The 26420-nt window shown below is 41.1% G+C and overlaps 2 protein-coding genes across 8 annotated transcripts in view; both read right to left on the bottom strand.

Moving 5' to 3' along the window:
* Positions 1-1432: 1432 nt before the first annotated feature.
* The window catches only part of ZSCAN26 (zinc finger and SCAN domain containing 26), a 62110-nt gene continuing 37122 nt past the window's right edge, over positions 1433-26420 (bottom strand). Inside the window, exons 3-6 of one of the 7 annotated variants that reach the window (XM_074398597.1) lie at positions 12122-12528; positions 6954-7439; positions 6508-6625; positions 1433-3235 (exon numbers count right to left, since the gene is read on the bottom strand). In XM_074398597.1, the coding sequence (XP_074254698.1) occupies positions 2334-3235; positions 6508-6625; positions 6954-7373 (1440 nt within the window). In that variant the 5' untranslated portion in view covers positions 7374-7439; positions 12122-12528 and the 3' untranslated portion in view covers positions 1433-2333. Of the gene's footprint in view, positions 3236-6507; positions 6626-6953; positions 12529-13768; positions 13931-26420 lie in introns of those variants that run through there. The other 6 variants (XM_074398598.1, XM_010332700.3, XM_074398596.1 and 3 more) reach the window with 6 other exon arrangements.
* NKAPL (NFKB activating protein like) lies at positions 14727-22907 on the bottom strand. Its single transcript, XM_074398591.1, has one exon. The coding sequence runs from the start codon at positions 21041-21043 to the stop codon at positions 19820-19822; it is 1224 nt and encodes a 407-aa protein (XP_074254692.1). The 5' UTR covers positions 21044-22907; the 3' UTR covers positions 14727-19819.

The raw sequence follows: 26420 nt of genomic DNA, 5'->3' as shown, positions 1-26420 counted from the left end.
CCAGATTGCGAGGGCAAAGTACTTCACATTTTGAATCTTGTCATTTTCATAATAATATATTCTATGAACTTACTTAAACTGAACAGAATCAAATAGATTTAAACTATGAGATGGTGCTAAATGTTTAGATACTGACATAATAATAGTCCTCAAAATACTTGGGGGAAAATTCCAGACATCAACTTAATTTTACTCATAAAGGCAGAGTAAAACATGCATAGCTTTCTGGCTTCCTAAGGAACACACAATGGCTGATTTTACATGTAACTTTTTAGTGTCTCAAAAAGTTACAGCTGAAGGCCGGGCACGATGGCTCATGCCCATAATTCCAGCACTTTGGGAGGCTGTGGTGGGTGGATCATCATCTGAAGTAAGAAGTTCGAGAACAACCTGACCAACATAGTAAAACCCCATCTATGCTAAAAATACAAAATTAGCCGGGCGTGGTAACGCATGCCTGTAATCCCAGCTACTTGGGAGGCTGAGGCAGAAGAACTGCTTGAACCCAGAAGGGGAAGGCTGCAGTGAGCTGAGATTGCGTCATTGCACTCCAGCCTGGGCAACAAAAGTGAAACTCCATTTAAAAAAAAAAAAAAGCTACGCTTGCTTCTATGACAGATTTGTTCTCGCTCCAACAAACTGTATTGACTGTTGCTTTTGGTCAGCTTGCACACAAAGGAAGGAATAGAAAGTGGGCCATGACTGCCCGGTGTTTATTCCAACATCAACTCTCTGCTTTATCCTTAGTAATGGAAGGCTAATTTTCAGCTAGGCACTCTGCAATCCAGAATAAGACACACTTTCCAGCCTTTGCCAAGGTTTTTGCCTATGATATACTTGCTAAGTGATTTTTGGAGAGGCTGCTCCAAAGGAGGTGACTGAACTGGGAGGAGCCTGTTTGTTCCTCTGCCGTTTGTCCACATTTTGCATGTGAAACTGGAGCTTCAGCAGCCATAAGGATGGACTAATTATCTCCAGACCTTTTCTATTAGAGAGAAAAATAAACTTGGATAAAGTTACTCATGCCTTTTTTGTTTTTAGACTACATGCAGCTGAATCTAGTCCCAATCACTACATGAGGGTTCACTGATCTTTTCACACTAGAAGACCATGAAATCTTCTTCTGACAGGAATACCCTCTGCAGCTATTACCAATTAGTAAGTGGTGTTTATCACTCTGGTGATGCATTTTGGAGTGGACGCACCTAAATTTAATATTTTTCATCTGTGACATTCCAGTATTCATAATATAAAGATCACCATCTCCTCTCCAAGCTTACTGTAAACTTCCAAAGTATCCCAGAACAAATAACACTTCAAAATTGCATCACCAATATTTAAAAAGTACAATTTCTTTCATCGGACATTTACTGAATAGTGTCTGCAACAGCCACTATACTGGCACTGGAGTTATCAAGACAGACTGCTGCTATTCAGATTAATTCAGCAAGGTTTATTCAAATGACTTGTAAATCTCTTGCACAGTCTAAGTAAAACATTGATTTATAACTTGAATAATGAGATAATGTGGTGGGGATGGGGATGGGAAATGGCAAAATTACATGAAGCTAACCCTGAGGCAAGTTTTAAAGTTAACCAGCAAAAAATTATCTTTGTTTTTGAAAATGTTTCCACTGGGGAAGGGTAAGGCCAGTGGAAGGAAGGAGGTGAAGCCACTGGGGGAAAATGTTTACCATAACCTGTACTTTAAGACACCTTTGAGAGTGGTATACTTCCAACATCATCAGTTTTCTAAGAGTAAGTTGCTACAGCATATGCAAAAATATCAATCTTCCCATGTTCTGCTTAAGCCTACAAATCTGTGGGCACTTGATTCACTGCTGACTTCAAAGCCCTTAGTCATGAAGCTCTCCATTGCTTAGAGCAGGTGTCCCCAAACTTTTTACACAGGCCAGTTCACTGTCCCTCAGATCACTGGAGGGCTGCCACATACTGTGCTCCTCTCACTGACCACCACCGAGAGGTGCCCCTTCCTGAAGTGCAGCGGGGGGCCGGATAAATGGCCTCAGGGGGCCGCAGTTTGGGGACACCTGGCTTAGAGTATCTAATTATGCAGTAATGCTAAAAGCTCTGAGATGTCCTGCAGTGAAGAATGCTGTTTAACTTTGATCGTATTATACCATCTAGGGTGAAATTATTGTGGTCCAAAGCTGACTCCAAGGAAAGCAAAGGAGAGGAAACAAGAGGCAGGGAGCCTCCGACTCACCCCCAAGAATTTTCTGATGCCACCGTGGGCTATGGTGACTTTTCCTAAAGTGCTGTTTGCTAGTCAATGTGCCCTCTCTGATGTTCTACAAGGAGAGAACACCTCATCAAGCCAGTTTGTCTTTGTGGTGATATCTCTGATGTTGAAAAAGACCGGACCTCTGCCTGAAGGCTTCTCCACATTGACTACACAGATAGGGTTTTTCTTCATTGTGGATTCTTACGTGCTGAGCAAGGTGTGAGTTTAGTCGAAAGGCTTTCTGGCATATGTTACACTTAAAAGGTTTCTCTCCAGTATGAATTCTGTGATGTCGAATAAGGTCTGAGGTCAAACTGAAAGCTTTTCCACACTCGTTACATTGATGGCTTTTGGAGTGACTGTGGAGTCTCTGATGGTGGGTGAGGAGTAGGGCCTGACTAAAGGTTTTTCCACACTCCTTGCACTCACAGGGCTCCTCCTGACTGTGAATTCTCTGGTGTCGATTAAGGTGAGAGCTGCGCCTAAAATTTTTTCCACAATGGATACAGAGATAAGGTTTCTCTCCAGTATGAATTCTGAGATGTTCCAAAAGGCCTGCTTTCTGGCTAAAGACTTTGCCACACTCATTGCACTGATAAGGCTTCTCACCAAGATGGATTTTCTGATGTCTGACAAGATGTGAACTCCTCTGAAAGGTTTTCCCACACTCATGACACTGATGACCTTTCTCTCTAGAGAGGACTTTCTGGTGTCCTGTAAGGCTAGAACTCTGACACACATCAGACTCGCAGAGTTTTTTTCCTGTGTGTGTACTCACATGTTCAATCAGGTCCGACTGCTGGATGAATCCCTGCCCACATTCTGAGCATTCATAGTCAGTCTTCTCTCTGGGCTTCGCCTGCTGCCTTTCCAAGTTAGAGCCTTCATTATGAGCCTCCATAGGTTCAGATATTTTCCCAGATGACTCTACTCTTCCACAAGAGTCTGTAACTACAACAAGCTTCCCATTCTCAATCCTTGTCTCCTCATCTGTAATATTAAATATATACCACCAATTACTTGACTTTTGATGCTTGTGGAAAAGAATCTGCAACTAAAAGGAAAAAAAATTAAATGAAGCCATGTGTATAAAATAAAACATTGTGGATGCTTGTGATTATATGAAATAGTTATGGAATGGTACATAACACACTATTAACTGTGACTGCCTTTGGGGGAAGATAGGAAATTCTGGTAAGAGGTGACTTATGTTAAATAGTTTAAATTTTATCAAGTGATACCACACACAGAGAAGCTAGCAAGCAAGCAAATAAACTGTCTTAAAGGGCATGGCTGTACAATCTAATAAACTGTCTTAAAGGGCATGGCTGTACAATCTTGAAGATAACTTGTCACACAGAAAATTAAAAAGCTAGGTTAATCGAGGCCCCAGGGCCCATAAGAAAGGGATGGCATTTTAACTGAAAATGAAGATGTAGATGTGGTGCCAATTTTATCACTGACTAGCTATGTAATCTTAAAAAAGTAAAGTAAATTCTCTGGGCTCTGTGTCCTTATCAATAAAGAAAGAATATTCCACCATAAGACCTTGACAATAACATGAAGTTCACAAAAATGCCTTTGCCCTTCCTGATCTCCTTGGACAGCAGTAACTGCTCTCCTGTGTGGTTCAAGAGAGCTTTTATATCCCAATGCTGTGATAATCTATTCATGTCTATCTCTCTCCCTGCTCCCCAGACCCCCAACGCCCAAGATACTGTAAGCACATGCAAAGCAGACTTTGTTTTCTCTAGCACAAAGCCTGGTACATAACAGACATTAAACAAGTGTTTTGTAGAGACAGGGTTTCACTATGTTGCCCAGGCTGATCTCAAGCTTCTGGCTTCAAGCAGTCCTCCCCACTGGGCCTCCCAAAGTACTGGGATTACAAGCGTCAACCACCAGGGCAGCCACATACACTTTTTGTATTTAAACTATATACCCATCACTGATTACATGACACAAATTCATTTCTGCAAGGCTATTCAGAAAAGGTAGGCCCCTATCTTTTAGCTACTTTATTCAGAATGCTTCCAGAAGAAAGGCAGCTTTGAAACTAACTTGGAAATTGAATAGAAGAGTAGGTAGCATGTAAAGCATGATTTTAGATGTAAAACTAGCCATTCATCAAATAGACATTTACTGAGGGTCTACACTAAGCCAGGGACTGTAGCCGACTCAGGAAACAAAACAAAACCCCTTCCCTTTTAGTCTGGCAAGAGAAAAAGAGAAGAAAACTAGAAACTACAATACAATGTAATCAGTTCTATGACAGAAGAAAACTTGGAGCTCTAGTAGCGCAGGCTGGGAAACTAACTCAGTCTTGGGGAACTTACGATAGGTCCTGAAGGATGAGCAGGAAACAGTCAGGGAGAGTGAGGAGAACATGTCCCAGACAGAAGAAACAAGGCGGGAGAAGCTCAGAAGAGAAACTATAAGGAGCAAATGGGAAATGGACCATAGCTTGGCATGATGGGAACACATAGTGTGAGCAGGTGGGACACAGGGTGACTAACTGTCCTCATTTCTATAGGACTGAGGGAATTCCCAGGATGTGGAACTGTCAGCTAAAAGTCTCAAGAAAAGTGGGACAAGTTGATTATGCTAGTAAAAATGAAGGTAACCACATGCCAGATACATGCCATGTGAGGTCTTTATTAATGGCTATCGAGAGTCACTGAAGGTGGTGGTTTTTTCTTACTTTTACTTTTTATTATAGAATTTTCCCAAGACCAAAAAAGGTGGAATGGATAACATAACCCAGCTTCCTGAAGGGATTTAAAGAGGGGAGAAACATTATCGAATCTGTGTTTAAATAATGAAGATTGAACAGGAGGTAACTTTACTTCAATGCAAGTACCAAGATGACACTAAAGCAACAAAATAAAAATGAAGAGACAGAAGCAGCAGGGATCGTATCAGACTAGAAAGAAGAAATGAAGGCTGGGTATGGTGGCTCATGCCTGTAACCCCAACACTTTGAGAGTCTAAGGTGGGCGGGATCACCTGAGGTCAGGAGTTTGAGACCAGCCCAGCCAACATATCGAAACCCCGTCTCTATTAAAAATGCAAAAAAATTAGCCAGGCATGGTGGCACATGCCTGTAATCCCAGCTACTCAGGAGGCTGAGGTAGGAGAATCACTTGAACCTGGGAGGTGGAGGTTGCAGTGGGCCAGTAATGTATCACTGCATTCCAGCTTGGGTAACAGAGCAAGACTCCATCTCAAAACAAAAAACAAAACAAAAAACAAAGAAAGAAAGAAATGTAAGGAACAAAAATTAGGAAGAAGAATTTCAGTGACAAAGAAAATAAAGGAGGCTGGGTGAGGTGGCTCGCACCTATAAAGCCAGCACTGTGAGAGGCCCAAATTGGAGGATTGCTTGAGGCCAGGAGTTCAAGACCAGGCTGGGCAACATAGGGAGACATTGTCGCCACAAAAAATAATGATAATAATAAAAAGCCAGGTATGGTGGCACACACACCTGCAGTTCCAGCTACTTGGGAGGCTGAGGTGGGAGGATCATTTGAGCCCGGAAGGTCAAGTGAGCTATGACTGCACCATTGCACTCCAGCCTGAAAACAGAGCAAGACTCCGTCTCCACACAATGACAATAACCAAAAAGAAAATACAGAACCAAAAAAAAAAAAAAAAAAAAATCCAGGTGACATTTAGAAATGAAAGACAGTAGCCATTTAAATAATTTGAAGGAAGTAAGGAAAAAAATGAGTACTGAAGCATGTAGCTAGGATTCTTTGCCTTGAGTGAGAAAGTAGCACTACTTGTTTTTTTTTTTTAAGAGCTGTTGCCCAGATTGAAGTGCAGGGGCAAAATCATTGCTCACTGCAGCCTTGAACTCAGCTCAGGCGATCCTTCTGCTTTGGCTTCCCAAGAAGCTGGCCTAGCATTATTTTTTTAATTCACACCTACAGTAAGAGGAAGAAAAGCAAAGTGAAGGTCCAGATTCCTTTTGTATCCTTTCCTTGCTATTTTGTTCAACTAAAATATTTAGGGTGATAGAAATCTCTTATATTTTGATAGTGGTCCTGATTAGACCATAATTATTTCCCATTTGTGAAAACTCATTGACTTGTACACCTAAAAAGAGTGAATTTTACCATATGTAAATTATGCTTCAGTAAACCTGACTCAAAACAAAACAAAACAAAAAAGCAAAAATACAAGGGTGCTGAGCAGAACCTCAGAAGGAAAGGCACAGTCCACCGCATTTCACACACCAGAAGATACAATCCAGTTCTTACCTTTCTCTTTTGCAGGCTTTCTAACTTCACACTCGGGCCGAACCTGCTGCTCCTGCAGTCCTCTCAGAGGGGCTATCTCCTCCACAAGCATTTTTTGCTTCTTTGCCTGGTCTGGGTCCTAGGGACAATTAGGTATACGTAAACATAATTAGATATATGTGGGTTTAGGAAACTGCTGTTCAGAAAAACAACTAGATGTTAAAAAAGAGAACAAAGAGAAACCCCAGAGACGCAAAGAAGGTCATGGGGAATCTGGTGCACATTCAGTTTTCTCCCAGCAAGGGCCAGGAAAGGTCGAGGTAAGACCTATAGAAATGAATAGCTAGACTGGAAAAAAATGGAATCAAAGCTTAGTAATTCTCCTTCTGCTGAAGATCCCAAGTCCACCTGTCTGGCCAGAGATCTCAATTCCTGCATTCCTGAAAAAGAACACATCTGACCCTTACCACCTGTTGTCCTGTTTCTCCAAGATCCAGCTGCAAATCCTCCAGAACAACCACCACGTCCTCCCCGCTCTCTGGGTGATGCTCCTGCACCCGGGCCTGGAGGTCCTCAGGCAGGATGGTCAGAAACTGCTCCAGGACCAGCAGCTCCAGGATCTGCTCCTTGGTATGGGTCTCGGGCTGTAGCGACTGGTGATAGAGCTCCCTGAGCCGACTTAGTGCTTCTCGAGGTCCTGTGGTCTCTTCATAATGCAACTGCCTGAATTGTTTGCACAATGGCTCCTGTCCAAGGCCTTTACTGTTTCTTTGCAGCTTGAATCCCTCTTCCCAAGTAGAGTAGTGATCCTCCCTCACTACCTGAAGCCCCTCCTTCTTCAGATTCAGGGGAGCCAGGGAATGGGCACTCACCAATGCTGTCGCCATCCCCAGCTTCAGACTGCTCTCCCTGTTTTGGAAAATTTTCTTTGGACTGTATCTTCAGGGATACTCCTAAAAATATAGTAACATGAAAAACAGAAACAGTAATAGTACTGCTAATAAGAACAATAACATTTTCTTGGGTTTATACCTTTCCTATCATCCATTTTTTCTCTCTGAAACAACCATTTCTAAATATACATACAGAAGGAAAAAACTGTTTTACAGAAGAATACCAGCTAATGTAGAAGGAGTAACAGATTTGAAAAATCACCATTTTGTAGCCCTCAAAATAACTGAGGCTGGGCACTGTGGCTCATACTTGTCATCTCAGCACTTTGGGAGGTTGAGGTGGGAAGAATGCTTCAGCCCAGAAGTTTGAGGTCAGCCTGGGCTACACAGTGACACCCTGTCTCTACAACAAAATAAAAAAAAAAAACTGGCTAGGCACAGCGGCATACACCTGTAATCACAGCTACTCGGGAGGCTGAGGAGGGAGAACTGCTTTAGCCCAAGAGTTTGAGTTCAGCCTGGGCAATCACAGCAACATCTATATCAAAATAGAAAGAAAAAGAAAAGGAAATAAAGTAGACAAGTGAAAGTCAGACAAGGAAATAGGAAAAGCTTTTTCAGACAGAGAAGAAGAGCACAAAGCTGTTGGAAGTTCAGTACAGTAGTTAGTTATGGCTGGGAAAAGGTTATATGGACTTGGAATCCTGGAAAATATCTACATGTAAGGAAGAGAAGTGAGATAAAACTGGAAAGGTAGGAGGAGAATAAAGGCAATAGTATCCAGAAGACCAAGGAGGTCTATTTCTCTAAATGTGGAATGGTGGGGAGACCCTGGGCCTTAGGCAGGCCTGGGTTCCAACGGAGCCCTGTCACTTACATGTTGTGACCTGGGCAATTTACTGATCTTTTTGGACACAGTTTACTCATTTGTAAAATGAAGATAATACCTAATTCACAGAAGTTTTGAGGTAAATGAGATAATTTTAAAGAATACAAGGAATTCACTGATTATAAGTGAAATGATATGAACACAGTTTTCAAGAGATGGTGGATTAATCTAAGACCTGGCATAGATGCTTGATTCAAAAACAAAGATGTAATTGGTGACCTCTGTTAAGGTAATTTTGGTAGTGAGAATAGCTAGTCTGTCACAGGAAGTGAGAAAATGGACAGAGTGAGCATAAATTACAAATTTCAAAAAAGGAATACATTGATGGAACAAGAGAGGCAGGGTAGATAGAAACTAGAAAGGGCTAATTAGAGTTTAAGTATTGTTTGTGACTTCAATTACTATCATTATGCTGATGATTTCCTTATTCTTCAGGTCTGGTATCTCAAGTGCCAGACCTGAATTTCCTTCTGCCCATTTGGGGCCAGGATACCCTATAGAAGCCTCTCAAACCCAACATGTCAAAAATGAACTCAGACAATTCCCTATCATCCTCTGGAGCAGGCCCTTGGTATGTGGGGATTTAGCATTCTTGATTCTGACTATGCTTGACTGACCCTATAGATCAGTGACATACCATCTGTCATATGCTGATACATGCCTTTGAATCAATGTGCATGTGGTAAGTGGGAGAACAGGGAAAGGCTCACTCAACCGGTGGCTAAGCCTTCAAATATTCTGTTGATATATATATATTCCTGAAGGTATACGTAGCAATACTTCCCAGCTGATAATTATTTTTCTTAGTCAAAATGAACTTACACTTTAAAAAGCCAGTTCCTGGTATTCCTAATAGAAGTAAAAAAAGTCCAAGAAGGTGATGATTATTGGCCAGAAAATAAAAGATTGGTATGGTAATGATTAACATTATGTGTTAACTGGGCCACAGGGTGCTCAGATTATTTGGTCACCATTATTCTGGACGTTTCTGTGAAGGTGTTTTGGATAAGATTAACATTTAAATTGGTGGACTGTAGGCTAAAACCGAACGCCCTCGATAATGTTGGTGGGCCTCATCCAAGCAGTTAAAAGTCTGACTAGAACAAAAAAGGCTGACTCACCCCTGCGTAAGAGAATTCTCCCTGTCTGATGTGTTTCAAACTGAATCATTAGCTTTTTTCTTTTCTTTTTAAATTTTTTTTTAATTTAAAAATTAGACGGTGCCGGGCGCGGTGGCTCACGCCTGTAATCCCAGCACTTTGGGAGGCCGAGGCGGGTGGATCACGAGGTCAAGGGATCGAGACCATCCTGGTCAACATAGTGAAACCCCGTCTCTACTAAAAATAAAAAAAAATAGCTGGGCATGGTGGCGCGTGCCTGTAATCCCAGCTACTCAGGAGGCTGAGGCAGGAGAATTGCCTGAACCCAGGAGGCGGAGGTTGTGGTGAGCCGAGATCGCGCCATTGCACTCCAACCTGGATAACAAGAGCGAAACTCTGTCTCTAAAAATAAATAAATAAATAAATAAATAAATAAAAATTAGACAGGGTTTCACCATGTTGGTCAGGCTGGTCTTGAACTCCTGACCTCAGGTGATCCACCCGCCTTGGCCTCCAAAGTGCTTGGATTACAGGAGTGAGCCACCACTTTTTTCTTGCCATCAGACTTCGAACTAAAACAGCTCTTCGTGAACCTCAAGCCTATGGCCTTTGGACACGAACTACACTATCAGCTCTCCTGGTTCTCAGGCCTTTAGGCTTGAACTGGAACTAATCCATTTGCTCTCCTGAGTCTCCAGCTAGAAAACTCATTCTGAAGATACTGGGACTTTCCAGCCTCCACAATGACCTACGTTAATTCCTTATAATAAATCTCTTTCTAGATTGCTTCTTTACCGATATAGATATCCTTACGCAAATATTAATATGAATACAGGCATATGTGTGTGTGTGTGTGTGTGTGTATATATATATATATAATTTGCATTACTTGCATATATACATACACCTGTACTCATATTTTATACATATACCTGTATTTATATTATGTGTATAGGTATCTATACCAATATTGGCATATATCTAGGCCATATACATATATATACACACACACTGATATCTATATTAGTGCTGGTATATATATAAATAAATATATGGCATGACACTGATATATCTATATATATACATGGTATGATTTTTTTTTTTTGTTTTTGCTTTTGAAACGGGTCTCCCCCTGCTGCTCAGGCTGGAGGGCAGAGGCTCACTATAACCTTCGCCTCCCAGGTTCTGGTGATTCTCCTGCCTCAGCCTCCCAAGTAGCTGGGATTACAGGTACCTGCCACCATGCTCAGCTAATTTTTTTATTTTTAGTAGAGACAGTGTTTCACTATATTGGCCAGGCTGGTCTCGAATTCCTGACCTCAAGTGATCCATCCTCCTCGGCATTCCAAAGTGTTAGGATTACAGGCATGAGCCACTGTGCCTGACTGGGTATGATGCTGAATTAGTGAGTTCATTTCTATAATGTGATAAAATATATCAAACACAATATGTAACAAATAATTTGATAAACTCTTTTGAGAGGAGCTCCAACTACCCAGCTATTTGAGCCAGAAAACTGACCATTGTTTCCTTCTTTCATATCTCATGTATCTGATAAATCAAGTTCTAATAATTCTACTGCTTAATTTTCTCTCAAATCAATCACTTCTCATCCCCTTTGCCATCATCTTTTCCTACCAGACTACTGTGACAGACGGTCTGACACACCAATCTGTTTTCCACAGGCAAACAGTGATCATTCTAAAGAGGATATGAAATATTATTATGTCCCTGCTATGCCTGTTACATATAATGGCTCATTATTACCCTTAGGATCAAGTTCAAATTTAAACCATTTAATATGGTTTAAATTAGTTTTTGATCTAATGAACTACTTTATTTCCTCAAATTTGCAATACTCCTTTTCTTGCTCCTTGGCCCTTCCACAGCTTATTCCTTCTGCCTGGACCCACCCTCCAGCCCTCCAATCTTCTTGTTAATGCCTACTCACACTTCATGACTCAGCATAACAAAACAATGAGCTAGGACAACTATACTACATGTTTCACATATATTAATTATTTAATCCTCACACAACCCTATAAAAAAATACTATTCCTAATTTCATCGTGCAGAGAAGGAAACTGAGACGTGGAGAGTTGAGGAACTTACACAAGGTCCCAAAGCCCAACCTCAGATCTACCCTCCAGTATCTCTTGCACCCACAAGCCCAAAACTTTGGATTTATTTTTGCCTTCTCTCTTACTGTCACACCCTACATCTGACCCAGTAGCAAGTATTACTGGCTCTATTTTCAAAGTAGATCAATACTCTGACCACTGGCTCAAGATATCCTATCTCCCACCTGAATGACTTGCAATTTAAAAAAATTACTCTTAAGTTTTCCTGATTCCATCCTTGCCCACTTACAATCTATTATCATCATGAGTCTCCAGGTAAAGATGCTTTAAAACAGAAGTCAGATCATGCTTTCTTCTGCTCAAAATCCTCCAAAAACACACACCAAAAAAAGACAAAATTCCTTACGATACAGTGCTCATTTAGTCTACACTCTTCCTCTCCACATCCCAATCTCCCTGACATCACTCCGTACAAAGGTCGCCTTTGTTCACTGCTCCAACCACTCTGGTCTCCCCGTTATTCCTCAAATACGACAAGCAAACTCCTGCTTAGGACCTTTGCACTTGCTATTCCGTCTACCTAGAAAGTTCCTGCCCGCAAAAGCCACTTAGGTCTTTCCACCCACCTCCTTCAGATTTCTGCTCAAATATTACCTTCTCGGTGACGCCTACCTTTAATACCTACTTAAAATTGCGCTCAGCGGATGAAAAATATGCAACAGGAGGTTGTACTCGGTTAACTAGGTCCACAGCTTCATCACTCGAGGCCCCAGGACCGTCACCTCCGCCACGGACCCCGCCCCCTCGGTCGAGGGAACGTTCTCAGCATCCGCGGGGAACCAGCTGCTCCTCAGACCCATAGGCCGCAGTTCTGCCCCAGCCCGGAGCCCGACTTGAGTCCGCCTACCTGGCCGAGGGGGTCGCAGAAAGACCAGACGCTCGGAAACAGCGTCTTAGCGCATCGCCGAGGGTCAGCTCCAGCCCTTCGGAGCATTTTCTTCTCCGCTCTAGGAACTCTGGAGGACCGTGGCTCGGTGGTGCCGCCGCTTAGGCCTCGCAGAAATGGGTTAAGTCCCAGCCTGCAGAGAGGTCCGATGGTTGCTAGAGTTATTTCCTTGTGAGCTGAGATTGTTGGTTTTTCTTTTCTCTTAAAGCCGATGTTTATTTTATTCATGTAAAAACAGGCCAGCTCCGTTGAGTGTTATCACAGCCAGCGTTTTCACTTTGCTCACATAAATAAAACACAAACTTCGCCATTTTTTCCCCAATTAAAAAATTCATCAATGGAAAAAATAATTGTCAAAGTATTTTGAAAATTAAACAGTGGACATATGTTTGACTGAAAGGTTAAAGGTAATAAGAAATTAAGTCTATTACTATGAGAGAAAATAAATCAACAACATTTTGCAATGAATGTAGGCTTCAGGGTGAATAAAAGCAACAGATATCATTTTATCAAAATAAATTCTACAACAGAAATCAGAAATAGTCTCTGTCTTGCCCACAGTATCACAAACTGGGTTTTTATAGTTTTTGTATAAGATAAACTCTTTGAACACTTACACATTGCTGGTGGGAATATAAATGGGTTCTGCCATTGTGGAAAGCAATTTGGAAATTTTTTTTTTTTTTTTTTTGAGACGGAGTTTCACTCTTGTTTCCCAGGCTGGAGTGCAATGGCGCGATCTCAGCTCACCGCAACCTCCGCCTCCTGGGCTCAGGCAATTCTCCTGCCTCAGCCTCCTGAGTAGCTGGGATTACAGGCACGCGCCACCATGCCCAGCTAATTTTTTGCACTTTTAGTAGAGACGGGGTTTCACCATGTTGACCAGGATGGTCTCGATCTCTCGACCTCGTGATCCACCCACCTCGGCCTCCCAAAGTGCTGGGATTACAGGCTTGAGCCACCGCGCCCGGCCTGGAAATTTTTTAAAGAACTTAAAACAGAACTTTTATTCCACCCAGCAATTCCATCATTGGGTATACGTCCAGAGGAATATAAACTGTTCTACCGTAAAGACCCATGCATGCTTATGTTCATCACAGCATTTTTCACAATAGCAGAGATGTGGAATCAACCTAGATGCCCATCAGTGGTGGACTGCATAAAGAAAATGTGGTACGTACACCATGGAATATCATGCAGCCATAAGAATGAGATCACAACCTTTGCAGCAACATGATGCAGCTGGAGGCCATTTATCCTAAGCCAATTAACGGGAAGAGAAAACCAAATATTGCATGTTCTACTTATACGGGGGTGCTAAACATTGAGTAGACATGGACACAAGCAGGGGGACAACAGACACAAGGACTTACTTGAGGGTGGAAAGTGAAAGGAAAGTGAAGATTGAAAAGCATACTATGCTACCACCACCACCTCGGTGACGAAATCATTCATACACCAAACCACAGCAGTACTGGGGTTGCAATTTATTCATGTAACAAACTTGCATATGTACCCACTGAACCTAAAACAAAAGTTGGAAGAAAGAAAAAAAAATGAACTCTTTTAAAAAATCTTAACAAATTTTTCTGTTTATCAGTTGATAGAAACTTTGAAATATTAAATATATAAACCATTATATTATGACATGTAATTTATTCAGTGTTTCAAGCATTGAAATGATCATAACAGAAAAGAAAAATCAACCAGTTTCATTATCACAAGCAGTTATCTTTTCTTCTTGGGTGTCTGAATGTGTGTTTGAAAGCATATTTTTTTTTTTTTTTTTTTTTTTGAGACGGAGTTTCGCTCTTGTTACCCAGGCTGGAGTGCAATGGCGCGATCTCGGCTCACCGCAACCTCCGCCTCCTGGGTTCAGGCAATTCTCCTGCCTCAGCCTCCTGAGTAACTGGAATTACAGGCACGAGCCACCATGCCCAGCTAATTTTTTTGTATTTTTAGTAGAGACGGGGTTTCACCATGTTGACCAGGATGGTCTCGATCTCTCGACCTCGTGATCCACCCGCCTCGGCCTCCCAAAGTGCTGGGATTACAGGCTTGAGCCACCGCGCCCGGCCTGAAAGCATATTTTTAAAGTAAAAATTAAATGTTATAAACTTTTCATTAGGCCAACAAATCTAGTCAACATAAATTACTAATTAGAAGTCAATATTCTTGACTTCTTGAAGAAGTCAAATTCTTGAAGAGAAAACTCGTATATCTTATTTTTAATATCTAAAAAGCACTTTTTTTTCAAAAATTATATAAGGGATAGACATAAAGAAAATTTAAATAGAAAGCAAATACTATATCCTAGTATTTACTTCCCGTCTAAAACTCCCTACCCTGACTAGTTTCTTAAATATGTCACTTTTATTATCAATACTGAGATTATTGGCATTGCATTGGATAGCTCATGAAATCAAAACCTTTAAAGTAGCTAGACAAAGAAGAGGTTTTTTTAAATTCTCAAGGTGTGCATTTTTCATTTAAACAGTCCATTTGTATCTTTTGGGAGCAGTAGGGGTAGATAAGGTGAGAATAATTTAAAACACCATTATCATCAGGACAGACGATATACAGAAAATACAAATCAATTTTCAAACTTGAGGTTTTCATCTTCCAAGATTATCCTCATTTTTGTAAACTATAGTGATCATGTTTCTACCACATTCATTCATAGGATATTCAAGAGAAGAACTTTCTTTTCCATACCATCAATAGAGATGCTATCGCATTACAAGTCATGCCATCATGCTGCAGCATAAGATTTGCAGTTCTTATCCTTAGTTAATGATGTTTCCTGTTCTTCTCTCTGCTTCTACCCATACAGCAAGGTCTCATTCATTACTCTGAGTTTTTAAATAAATTATTTGTCCAGTGATTCTTGTAAACAATCAAAGCCTACAAAGGAATCTAACAAATTTAACCTATAGTTTAATATTAGGAAACCTGTAACTTTAAGTCACCATATTAGTAGGCTGATAAGGAAAAATCATATAATCTCCACAAATGCTACAATGTCATTTCATAAAACTCAACATATATTTCTGACTAAAAGGGGAAACTCCTAATAAAAAATAAATAGATGGATGCTTCCTTTATAAGGCAAAAATAAACCCATCTCAAATATACCAGAAACCTCCTTTATATTTGATGGTGAAATCTTAGACATATCCCCCATAAATTCAGATTAAAATCTAGCTGAATTAATTAAGCTAAGAATAAAAAGGCAGCAATTTTGCTAAATCTATAATTTCTTACTCCTTAAACTGCTGGTAGCTAAGGTTAAGAAACACCTTCCCTTGTGCTATAGAACTTTAAAAAAAACAAGCATGAAATACCCATTAGACCCCTTATGCCAGTGGGAGATTTTTGTATTTCGTGAAACACTATTTTTGATAATTCCATAAAGCCATATAATAATGGTCTATGAGAACATTAATGCTATTCCATAAAATGTATCAATTGTAAATTGGCAGTAGCGTCACTAATTTGCTTTCTTAGGCTGTTTCTCAGCACTGAGTAAAACTCAATGTAACTCCGGTTGCTAAGACAAGTTATTTGATCTGTTCAACTTCCTGCTTGAGCAGAGTGAAATAATAAAGTGATTTTTATGGTTTCCTGAAACATAAACATAACATAAAATTTTTGTTGTGCGGTTTTTCTTCTATTTCACAATCAGTAACTACATACTCTGGGCAAAACTACTTCAAAGAAAAAGTTGCTGTAACCCTTTTTATTAGCTCCCCTGAGACAACAGCGGTCTGCAGTCAGATTCCAACTTTTGAAATGTCTTCTAAGGCAGATGTATTGGCCAAGTTCTTCTCTAATAGCAACATTAAATGGCAAGTGAAGCATAATTACAGCTATCACGAGTATTCCGCTGCAGGCCTTAGAAATACTATTGGTTGTACGGTGTGTATTTTATCTTTCTGGGAAAAAAAGCTCACTAATCTTGCCTTGGCTTACTTAGAAGTCACAGTTTCTCAGCTGTACCTTCTTCCAAGTGAGAAAGATAAAGATATTTGTTTGGCCACTATTAGAAAACCTTTTTAGGCCTTAAAGGGCATTATAGTCAAGTGTCTCCCAGAAAAGCAAGTCAAAACTAAGTAACAGGCCGGGCGCGGTGGCTCAAGCCTGTAATCCCAGCACTTTGGGAGGCCGAGGCAGGTGGATCACGAGGTCGAGAGATCGAGACCATCCTGGTCAACATGGTAAAACCCCGTCTCTACGAAAAATACAAAAAATTAGCTGGGCATGGTGGTGCATGCCTGTAATCCCAGCTACTCAGGAGGCTGAGGCAGGAGAATTGCCTAAATCCAGGAGGCAGAGGTTGCGGTGAGCCGAGATCGCGCCATTGCACTCCAGCCTGGGTAACAAGAGCGAGACTCCGTCTCAAAAAAAAAAAAAAAAAAAAGTAACAGTGAGATATATTTGCAAGATATTTGATAAAGATCTAATTTATCTATTAAAGCGTTTTTATGATCAGTAAGAAAAAGACCAACAACGCTATAAAAGAATAGACAAAGGTTATCACAGGAGCAGTTCACATACACAAAAAAGAATTTCAAAAGACTCATAAATACATCTATGAAAAGATGCTCTACCTTATAAAAAATAAAATGTCATTTTCACCTTAGATTGGGAAAGATCAAAAGGTTTGAAAATACAATATTGGTGATGATGTTGGTGAGCGTGTAAACAGAGAGGGGGTGTTGCAATGTCTATTAAAATTGAAAAGCGCACAGAACTTAAATGTGACATTCTTAGACTTTAACCATTTTATCAAAAAAGTTCTCCCCAACACTGTCTGTAGCCCCTGACTTTCTTCACATCATACCATAATTTGTAATTTTTGTCTGTCGGCATTTGTGAGCCTGTCTCCCCCAGTAATATGTAAAATTCTATGTTGGCGAGGAGCAAGTTTAACTTGTTTCTTGGTTTATCCCCAGTACCAGCTACAGTGCCTAATACATAGGAAGCACCTGACATTTTCTCCTTGCTTCAATAATTCTATTTTGAAGTTGGCATTTCTAGATGATCCAAAAGATTCTTTTTGATCTAATATTCATCTATTTTTAGATGATATGCTACAGATACACTGTCATATTCACAGAGGCTTTCACTATAATGCTGTGTGATAGCATAATATAGAAAAACCTCTTAACCATCCAACAAAATATGGTGCTTTCATATAATGGAATGCCATAAGGTTATTTAAAATAAAGTGTCATATGTATTGATGTAAAACATCTCCAGGATGTATTAAAGGAGCAAAGGGTCAATCCATGTGTATAGTGTGGTATGGTTTGTTCTAAATGGAAATATGCACATGTAACCATGGCTATCACCAATATGCCACAACCCCCTTTGGGGAAAATCTCAAGCTGGTGTGGTCCAGTGTCAGCCATGTCACATCTTGTGGAAGAGTAAATGTGCCCTTCCACATCACACTGCCCTGCCAGATTCTAGAACCCCATTTCCTCACCTGCAACTCTCCGGGAGCTAATCAGTATTTTGAACTTTGAAAAAGGGGTTAACTCAAATGAGATAGTTTGGATCGTGTTAAACTAAAGTCTCAAGGGCCAGGCACATATCATTGAATGACAAAAAGGCCTTTTAATAGACCTTTAATGGAGATCACTCTGAAGTTGTCTCAAAACTCAAGAGTTTTCTAAAAAGATTAGCCAGTCTCTCGATGCTAATTCTCCTGTCCTTGTGGTCCCTCCTGATCTGGTCTCCTCCTCGAGTTCTGCCAACTACCTTATTCTTTCTCTGGTTCTCTCTTGCTAATCCAAACTGCATCATTTTGCAAGTCTCCCACCATTTCTCAAACCTTGATCAAAGTGAAACATTCCACGGGTGTTCGGACAGTGAGAAACAGCCCGCCCTTTCTCGTACCGTGCTGGCAAAAAGTGCAAGGAACATTACATTCTGTGGGAACAAGAGCCAAATTGCCTCAAAATGTCTTATCAACATCTTCCCTGGCAGCAAGCCATACTGCCCAGACCCCTCCCGCTCAGGCCTACATGTACCCCAGACTGTAAGCAATGGTAGGCACTGGCATTAGGTTGGTTCCCCAACTCTGTAGGTGTTATGCCAGACACAAATCCCGCATTTGCCGTGGAACTGCCGTGTGTGTGTGTGGTGTGTTTCTTTAACCCTCGTTTTCCCTTCAAAATCTAACATCGCTCTTTTTTGGGAGTGGGGGTGGGGATTAGGTCTTGTTGTGTTACTCAGGCTGCTCTTGAACTCCTAGCCTCAAGCAATTGTCTCACCTCAGTCTCCCAAAGGGCTGGGATTACAGGCAAGCCATAATGCCCTGGTGTTCTTCTTTATACCTTATCATTTTTTCTTTCTCTGGCCAGTCTAGATGGCCCAAATCTACTCAAGCACTCTGATATTCATCTTTTATATCTTTTTATGAATAAAGCTTGTATCTTCTTAAATCAGGATTTGGCTTCTGGTAGTCAAAACTAAGCTTTTCTACAAGAAAATTTTCGCTTCTAACACACGTACTTTCACTATATGCTTTTAAAAAAATGATTCAAAACTGTAGTAGGCATTTATTGGTTGTCTATCTCCCTTGCCCAACCTGATTTTCATTCAAGAATCCACTCCTGTACAACTGGTCTACAACTCCACAGATAAGCCATTTTATTCCCTAAGCAACAACACTTGTTTTGAGTGGGCAAGTGGCCCAAGCTTATCCCATTATGGTGAATCTCTGAATTCCTGTTTGGATTGGCAACTCAGAAATGTTCTCTCTTCAAGAGGTGGACCAGAAAAAAAGGTAACCAAACTCAGGAGGTTTGACAGCCCTTTTGTTATATAAGGGAAACCAGGCCAAGGTAAACGACCCTTGGAAAAGGAAAGTGGAGAAGAAAGCCAAAGTTCAATTAAAGCCATGCAGGAAATCCATCCTTCTTCCAGACTTTTCAAGAGCCAGTAAATATTTTCTAACCCAGCCTGTTAACTGAAAGTAGAGGTATACACTTAATGGAATCCTTTTGTTCTTTCTGGGCTTCTTTTGGTCCCCCAGGGGCAAATGAATGGCAAAACAGAGTAACAGGAGGAAAAAACTTTAATAGGTCTTAACCTTTATTCTGCAACATATACCCTTGTGTATGGTCAGAATGTACATTCTGCATAGAAGACACCCAAAAAGATATTTTTTGGAAGAAAGGTGTCAGGGACTGCGGCGAAAGATTCACTTTTTACTAACTCCCCTCCTGTAATGACTATTTTTAAAACTGTTACTTTCTAAAATAAAAAAAAATAAGCTGCTAAAGATATCTCAAAAGAAGCTTTTTCCTGAGACACTTACTACGTTAAGTCCAGTAGCACTGTAAAACCTTTTACCACTTTTGGTCATATAAAACTTTTGTTGTTAAAAGTCCTGCTGTGCAACTAACAAGTCCTTACTTGTCATCTTTCCCTTTTGTCTTTTTGTACACCATCTCTCGAAAACTGGCTAAAATCTTATTTTCTCTCTTTTGTCTCTCTTCTTGGTTAAAGGATGCAAGAGCTCTCTTCTCATCAGCACTATAGATTTGGTTCTCCTTACGGAGTCGTACAGCCTCCATTCTGCGATGCCTGCTACCACTCATGACATAACCTGAGCATTCAAAAGAAGCGATCTCTTCACTTGTCAACCCAATTTCACCTCTTCGTGGGATTCGCTTTCCAGCTTTTACATATTCAGCCATAGCTGCACCTTCACCAGGGAGCAAAGCATGGCCATAGTTCAAAGGTTTCTCATCTTGAGAGGTATGTATTATAGGTGCTTCTGGACCTATTAAATCCATAGTATCTGCAGTATTTGGCTGCTCCATCCAAGTATCTTCAGACAACTCGTCTTCTGAATCTTTACAGCTTGAGCCACTGGATTCCTTTTTAGTCTTCTTATTCTTCTTTTTCTTGGGTTCTTTTGTTTTGTGTTTCCTTTTCTTCTCTTTCTTCTTGGCTTTTTTAACTCTTTTTTTAGCATCAGAGTTAGAATTCTTTTCTGGGTTTGAGTTACTGTCACTATCATCAGAAGACTTCCTATGTTTTCTTTTAGACAACTTATTCTTTCTTTTTTTTTTGTCCCTTGAACGACTGGTCTTCTTTTTCCCATTTTCTTCCGCGCTGGAGTCTGAGCTGCTGCTCTTCCTATGCTTTACGTCTTCATCCTCAACTGGGCTATGTTCATCAGAATCTGGTTCAGGAAACTTTGGAGACAGGCCCCACACCTCGGGCGCTCCCAACTCCCCAATCCTCTCTCTCTCCTTCAGCCTCCTCTGCCCAGAGCTCTCTTCCTTGTCCTTCGCGTAGTCTTCCGCCCACTGCCGTTCTTCCGCATAGCGGTGGTGACGGTGGCGATATCCGCTATACGAGGTCAACGAGGAGGAAGATAAAGCGTAGGTGCCGAGCCCTGGGGGCCGCTCCTGCGACCCAGAGGTACAAAAGGGGTCAAGAGCGCCCACGCCCGACTCACTACAAGGAGGCCTGAGGCCCTCACGGCCGCGGGAGTGAGAGCGCGAACGGCCATCCCTAGAGGAACGTTTGCTCCGCGCGGATGGTGGGCTCCCCGAGGAGCTGCGTCGCCGTCTACGAGAGCTCAGGATGTCCTCGGAATAGCCGGGCCGGGAAACTGGGGGCATGAGCCGCGACTCAAGCGGTCAACGCTGGGCGATTACCGGAGACACAGGGACGGTAGGGATTCGCGGCCGCGCAGGCGCACTAAACACGGCTTCCCACGCAGGCGCACTAGAAACGGCCGCCCACGCACGGCTTCCGATTCCGGTCAGTCACCAAAGGAAAAAGGAATCCGCGCGTGCGCTGTGAGGCGCCGGCCTCGGCCGAGGCTGAGTGGAAGCTTCTTGTGGGAGGTGGATAGGCTTAGGGCACGCTTGTGTTTTGGACTTACATTCCCCAACCTGAGCCGTGTGGGAACATAAAAGGACGAATTTGCGTCTATGATTCTCTCCACTATTGTAACACCCACTTCAATTTCGCCTTTTACCATTTTGCTTCTCACCCTTCGTTTCCGTCTCCTTAACTTTACCCCTCTGTGGAAGATCCCTACTACCAACACTCCTCCTTTTCACCTTCCTAAAAAAGGAACTGGTCCATCCTCTTCGTGGAGGAAATACGTTTAATTAATCATTTCCCAGTCTCCCTTGTTAACACGGGAGGCAAGCACCAAAACTTCTTTTGAATCAATTTCTCAGTCTCTGAGCTAGGTGAAGGACAGAGTTGTCCCTTTTTTTTTTTTTTTAAGAAAGAATCTTACTCTGTCGTCCAGGTTGGGGTGCAGTAGAAGGATCACAGCTCAGGGCAGACTTGACTTCCCGGGTTCAGGTGATCCAACTCAGCCTCCCGAGGAGCTGGGAGTGCAAGTGCCCACCACCACGGTAGGCTGATTTTTAAATAATTATTTGTAGAGACAGGTTTCACTTTGTTTCTGAGGCTGGTCTCAAACTCCCGGGTTCAAGTGATCCTCCCACCTCAGCCTTCTCAAGTGCTGGAATTACAGGCTTGAGCCACCATACCCGGCCAAGAGTCATGATTTTAATTATTAAATTCACAGACTTTTCCAACCTAGAAACACAAAAGTATCCCACTACATCTTGTAGACAGATCTTTCTATCTAGGGAGATTTCTTCAGAAACTCTGTAGTTTGGAAACCACTTTCTGTGTACCCATTATATCTCACTCTCAGAAATGACAAACATTTTATACAAGATCATTTATCCCTCATCTTAAAATGTAAATAGGCATTAACATCATCTTAGTTCTCTCTAATTAAGTTGATCTGCTCAGGTTTGACAGCCAGGCCAAAACTTAAGAATGATACCTTCCTGATGCTAGAACTCTAAATAACAAAATGGGGAAAATTAAATAGAATAAGACCAAATTATATCATTTGCTCTAAGTAAAAATTTAGTAATTTGATTGAAGGGGATAAGGATTGGTTCCATGCATAAATTATGTGAATTTAGGAACTGTTAAACAGCAGAGAGTATTATATGTGAATGGTCACATGTATAGTGAAACTATATGCATAGAGTAAGTACTGTAGCGTTTCTGTAACTAAATAAAAATTTTTTTGGAGTTATAAACTACTTGATAGGCCAATGAAATGGATATGCCTTACTTGGATAACTAAATTTAAGCCATTTAGTATCTGATGTAAACTTGAATTAACAAGTTGATTGATGGCATACTTATTTCAGGTAGCACACAGGAAAATGAAATTTAGAATATATATATATATATATATATATATTTTTTTTTTTTAAGACGGAGTTGCGCTCCTGTTACCCTGGCTGGAGGCTGGAGTGCAATGGCGGGATCTCGGCTCACCGCAACCTCCGCTTCCTGGGTTCAAGCAATTCTCCTGCTTCAGCCTCCTGACTAGCTGAGACTACAGGCGTGCACCACCATGCCCAGCTAATTTTTGCATTTTTAGTAGAGACAGGGTTTCACCATGTTGACCAGATGATCTCGATCTCTTGACCTCATGATCCACCCGCCTCGGCCTCCCAAAGTGCTGAGATTATAGGCGCGAGCCACTGCGCCCAGCTAAAATATATTTTTGATCTTTAGAAAAGTTATGACCTACACTAGGGGTCGGCAACCCTTTTCTGTAAAAGGCCAATAGTAAATATTTTAGGTTTTTATGGGCCAAGAGGCAAAATTGAGGATATTACATACTTATTTTTAAGACAAAATGTACATTTAAAAAATGATAAAGCATAATCAACAATTTGTTCAATTACTCCAAGGAATAGATAACTGTTTCTTAAAATTTTTATTTTACGTTAAGTTCCAGGATACGTGTGTAGAATGTGTAGGTTTGTTATGTAGGTATACAAGTGCCATGGTGGTTTGTTGCACCTATGAACCCATCATTTAGGTTTTAAGCCCCACAAGCATTAGCTATTTGCCCTGATGCTCCCCCTCCCCTCCTCCACCCCCTACAGGCTCCCGTGTGTGTTGTTCCCCTCCCTGTGTCCATGTGTTCTCATTGTTCAACTCCCACTTATGAGAGCGTGTGGTGTTTGGTTTTCTGTTCCTGGGTTAGTTTGCTGAGGATAATGGCTGCTAGCTTTGTCCATGTCCCTGCAAAGGACATGATCTCATTCCTTTTTTATGGCTGTATAGTATTCCATAGTGTATATTAACATACTTATAACAAAAGAAAAAGCACATTTTTATTGATGCAATTTAATTATATTATTCAAATGATAATTGAGTATAATTTTGTAATTCATATCTTCTTTTTTTTTTTTTTTTTTTTGAGTCGGAGTTTCGCTCTTGTTACCCAGGCTGGAGTGCAATGGCGCGATCTCGGCTCACCGCAACCTCTGCCTCCTGGGTTCAGGCAATTCTCCTGCCTCAGCCTCCTGAGTAGCTGGGATTACAGGCACGTGCCACCATGCCCAGCTAATTTTTTTGTATTTTTAGTAGAGACGGGGTTTCACCATGTTGACCAGGTTGGTCTCGATCTCTCGACCTCGTGATCCACCCACCTCGGCCTCCCAAAGTGCTGGGATTACAGGCTTGAGCCACCGTGCCCGGCCTAATTCATATCTTCTAATGGGAAGAATTAAATTCTTTTTTGGATGAAAAGCATTTTGTTTAATTAGGGTTCTGCCCTTGTAGGGCAAAAGTAGCCATAGACAATATGTAAGTGAATGAACAAGGCTGTGTTCCAACAAAACTTTATTTATAGACACTGAAGTGAATTTCATATGATTTTTACTTTACTAAATTTTATGATTCTTTTGATTTTTCCCCCAGCCATTAAAAAATATAAAAATAGCCGGGCACGGTGGCTCATGCCTGTAATCCCAGCACTTTGGGAGGCTGAGGCGGGTGGATCACGAGGTCAGGAGATCGAGACCATCCTGGTGAACATGGTGAAACCCCGCCTCCACTAAAAATACAAAAAATTAGCTGAGCATGGTGGCACGTGCCTGTAATCCCAGCTACTCAGGAAGCTGAGGCAGGAGAATTGCTTGAACCCAGGATGCGGAGGTTGCGGTGAGCCGAGATCGCGCCATTGCACTCCAGCCTGCTTTACAAGAGGGAAACTCCGTCTCAAAAAAAATAAAAATAAAAATAAAAAATAAAAAATATAAAAATAATTCCTCACTCAGACCATTAAAAAAACAGGCCATGGGCCAATTTTGGTCTATAGGCAGCCATTTGCTAACCCCTTACTTAGTAGAAAAAGCAGTGGTGCAAAAAGTATGCTTATATGGATAAAAACAAATGCCTACCATAACTTTTTATGAGAAGATGGGCTTTTATTTTCTAAATTTTATTTATAGATGAGCAAATATTCATTTGTATAGAACATAGAAATATATTTGAAGAACTTTATGAAAATGGGGAAAGTTTTTGAAATAACAATACATTTTAATCATTAAGCAAAGTACCAGATTTGAACGCTCAGCTAAAATGGAATTGTTCTCACAGGTAACATTTTACTATCTTTCTTAAAATTTCTCAAAATTGTTTTTCATAAATCTTGCCTCCCATCTTTATTTTATTTTAATATTTTTTGAGACAGGGTCTTACTCTGTTGCCCATGCTAGAGTACAGTCGTACTATCATGGCTCCCTGCACCCTTGACCTGCTGGGCTTAAGTGATCCTTCCATCTCAGCCTTCCAAGTAGCTAGGACCACAGTTGTGTATCACCATGCCGAACTGAGTTTTGATTTTTTTATAGAGCTAGACCCTGTCTCTAAGACGTTGCCCAGGCTGGTCTCAAACTCTTGGGCTCAAGTGACCCTCCCACCTCAGTCTTTGGAAGTGCTGCCATCACAGGCATAAGCCACCATGCCCGGCCCCCAATTTTTATTTTAAAAACTTTCAAACCTATAGAAAAGTTCAAACACCCATATATCACTCACCTAGATTCACTAGTGGTTAAGATTTCGTTTCTTACTCAAAAGATTGCACCTCTATTTCAGTGATGAATGCATAAAAACGACATTTTCCTTCATATTCACAATATTGTCCTTACGGTCAAAACATATAGGACATGTTTAAAATTCTTCAATTGTTCAAAAAATGTCATTGAGGTGGGATTGAATATTTTGTGTGTGTTTTTAAATCTAGAATCCATTCAACGTTCATGCATAGCATTTAGTATAACACTTTAGTCTCTTAAATCTAGAACAGTTTATCTGCCTAGTCTGAATGTTTGTGTCCCTTTATCATTCATATGTTGAAATGTAATCACCAATGTGATAGTGTTAGGATATGGGGCTTTTGGGAGGTAATTAGGTCATAAGAGCAGATCCCTCATGAGTGGGATTAGTACCCTTATGAAAAAGGTCCCAGAGAGCTGCCTTGCCCCTTCCACCTTGTAAGGACACAGCTAGAAGGTGCCATCTATGAACCAGAAGGCAGACCTTCCATAGACACCAAATTTGCCTGCACCTTGATCTTGGATTTCTCAGCTTTCACAACTGTGAGAAATAAATTTCTGTTGTTTAAAAGCCACAGGGTTTACAGTATTTTGATACAGTAGTCCAAAGGTACTAAGGCAGTCCTCTCAATTTATTTTTTAATGTATTGACATAGTTTGAAGAGGCCGGGTGATTGTTTTTAAAAATATCTCACAATTTGAATTTATCTAATTGTTTCTTCAAGATGCGATTCAAGGTGATCCTGTTTGACTGATCACATAGGTGATATTGTATATATCTTATTGCATTACACAAGGAGGCACTTAATATTACTTTTTCCCAATCTATACTTATTATTAAGAAAATCTTCGCTGGGTGCGGTTGCTCAAGCCTGTAATCCCAGCACTTTGGGAGGCCAAGGCGGGTAGATCACGAGGTCGAGAGATCGAGACCATCCTGGTCAACATGGTGAAACCCCGTCTCTACTAAAAATACAAAAAATTAGCTGGGCATGGTGGCACGTGCCCGTAATCCCAGCTACTCAGGAGGCTGAGGCAGGAGAATTGCTTGAACCCAGGAGGCGGAGGTTGCGGTGAGCTGAGATCGCGCCAT

The sequence above is a fragment of the Saimiri boliviensis genome, chromosome 4 (assembly GCF_048565385.1).
Source record: "Saimiri boliviensis isolate mSaiBol1 chromosome 4, mSaiBol1.pri, whole genome shotgun sequence".
In the NCBI taxonomy this organism is placed as follows: domain Eukaryota; kingdom Metazoa; phylum Chordata; class Mammalia; order Primates; family Cebidae; genus Saimiri; species Saimiri boliviensis.
Note: the sequence above shows the minus strand (reverse complement) of the source record. Positions and strands in the feature narration are given on the sequence as shown.